This window comes from Nomascus leucogenys, chromosome 3, assembly GCF_006542625.1.
Source record: "Nomascus leucogenys isolate Asia chromosome 3, Asia_NLE_v1, whole genome shotgun sequence".
Classification (NCBI taxonomy): domain Eukaryota; kingdom Metazoa; phylum Chordata; class Mammalia; order Primates; family Hylobatidae; genus Nomascus; species Nomascus leucogenys.
The window spans coordinates 3,715,301-3,717,800 of record NC_044383.1 but is presented as its reverse complement, the minus strand read 5'-3'; the positions used below and the strand labels follow the sequence as shown (position 1 = coordinate 3,717,800).

Genomic DNA, 2,500 nt, shown 5'->3' with positions numbered 1-2,500 from the left:
CGCAGGCCACTGGAGTGGAAAATGTTTAATTGAACTATTTCATTACGCGGAAGTTTATGTCCCCCTCGCAGAATCCAAAATATTTGTTATCAGAAAAGCTGTTCTTTGCTTCCCTTAAAAAGACGGTCCTTTGGAGATGAGATGTAAAACTCAAGCCGTCTACCCCTTCTCTCACCCTTCACCCACCTCTGAAGCTGCTCAGGTGCGGGCCTGGGCAGCTCCTCACACCTGTCGGCCCTGTGGTGGGCACAGAGTTTGGGGAATCTGCAATCCCCCCTTCCCAGAGCACCTGCTGCCCCCAAACCAGAACCAGCCCAGTGGTGGCCCCACTATGAGCGGGGTGCCACTTGCTCTTTTACTAACCTTGGGTAACCTTTCAGGATCACCCGGATGTCTTGGGATCACTTTCTGCAACCTCTGAAAGCCGTAATCTATGGTTGGTTCATTAAGAGCTGCAACAGGACACAGAAATGTAGATCAGGTTAATTACTTTTATGTCATCCATTACTCGTTTATTGCACACTTACAAATAAACGTGTAGTTCTCCTGCTCTGATGCTCTCTAAGGCAAGCACCCCTGAATACTAGCTGTGTCTTAAGGAATAGATTTTCCCCCTTTCTTTTGCACATAAAAGCAACGATTATTTCTGATCTATAATTAGACTGGAAGAAAGTCAAAGGGTGACTCAATATATTGTAAAAATGGTAGTGCAGTCACAAAGTTACAGGTCTTGGGGCCATATATAGCAATCACCACCATCATGATGTGATGTCGGCATCACACGGTGCCTTCCACACTGGCCAGGGATTTATGGGAAACTGGCAATTATGACATATGTCCAGCTATTGCTAGCCTCAGATTTATCCCTGTGGTCCTTTTTTGTCTAGCATATTGCCTGAGCACAAACCAGGCAGGAGGAGCACTTATTCTTGCAAAGCTTTAATAATCTGTGAATGGCTGCCTACAAACTGATGTAGAGCACTACCATTCTACAGCTGCAATCCACCAGCCTCACGAAATTGCTGGCCACAAACAGTAATTAATCTTTTTATCCCTCAAATTGTAATTTTGACTATGAACTGTGCGCGGCCATAAATCAGCGGCACATGCGCTGTGTACAGTGCATGAATCACGGCCGGGACTCCGTCCGACTGCACACACTGTGTTTAACAAGCTTTATAAGGAGCCATCGGGCTTTATTATGGCTCTGCCTGACTCCAACAAAAACTGAGCCCGGAGGCCCGGGGACACGAGTTAAGATGAAAATACTTATTAGAGTACATTACTTCTTGATGTAGATGGCGTCTTCCGTGGAGTCACTCCACGGTGCGTGGCACAACATAAATCAGAGGTTTTTCGGAGACTAATAAGACCTGCCACCATCTATTCATTACTCTGCCTGCAATTTGGGCCATCACTCATTAGTAATTTGATGATTAACATCCCCCAACTCAGCAGGTCTGCAAGGTGCGGGGGCGGACACAAAGACTGCGGCTTCCGGAGAGGACGGCTAGGGGGCCGCCTTTGCAAGTGCTCTCCAAAATAATTGGTCACTGTTCTCCAGTGCTTGGGTGCTGGCGCATCTTGTAAGCAACGCAGGAAGCCTCGCACGTACACTCAATAATGCGCCCGAAAGCTGAGGACCACAATATGATTTGACATTCCATCATACATCCCGGAGACAAAGGTCCGCACAGGAATGTGAAGTAAGACATTTTCTTGTTAATAAAGCATTGATCCGATGTATTGATTTTACATGACATGGCTTTTGCAGGGATTTTGCCCTCTTTTTTCTTTGCAAATAGTAAAGCTCTTCAAAATGCCTCGGCGTATGTGACATGGCAAAATTTCTAACTCTCTGTGATGTAAATTCTGTATGTGTAAAACCACTTCATAATCAGACCATTAATCATCAGAAGCTGTCAGCGTTGACTTGGGGGACAATTTGTCATGTCTCTGCCTAGGCCCAGGCCAGAGTGTCAGGCAAAAGCATAGTTCGGGCCGCGGGGCACATGCGCAGTCGCCCAGCCTCACCAAACGACTTGGTCCAAAAAGGATTAGACAAAGTATTACCTTTCCTGATCAGGGAACAAAAAAGGTGGCCCACTGCATTTCTAACATGTCAGGTTTCTCCTCTCCCCCAGCTAATCACCATGACTGTTTGACTTAATGAATCGGCCTGACGAAAGGTGATCAGAAAAGATAGATGGGCGGCCATTATTGATTTCATGCAAATGCCCCTGACAGGTGATAGACGCTTTAATGCAAGCTTTCAGAAGCTTTATGACTTGTAATAACCATACACTCTCATTCTGGGAGAGACGCTTTCCAATGTTTCGGCTGAATTGATATTCTTCTTCGATGCCCAAAAATATCTGAAAGCAGTGTAAGTACGTGGGCCCCTTTCACCTCTCAGTTCAGCCCAAAGAGCACTTATGTCTTGAAAGCGATGCCAAGAATAAGCGCGGCACGCCATTGGAAGTTCGGATGTGACGCGTAA

The 2,500-nt window shown here is 46.2% G+C and overlaps 1 protein-coding gene across 7 annotated transcripts in view; it reads right to left on the bottom strand.

The window, feature by feature from the left end:
- The window catches only part of EBF3 (EBF transcription factor 3), a 128,178-nt gene that overhangs the window by 12,767 nt on the left and 112,911 nt on the right, over positions 1–2,500 (bottom strand). For all 7 annotated transcript variants that reach the window (XM_030805355.1, XM_030805321.1, XM_030805329.1 and 4 more), the window contains one exon: positions 364–452. In XM_030805355.1, the coding sequence (XP_030661215.1) occupies positions 364–452 (89 nt within the window). The remainder of the gene's footprint in view (positions 1–363; positions 453–2,500) is intronic.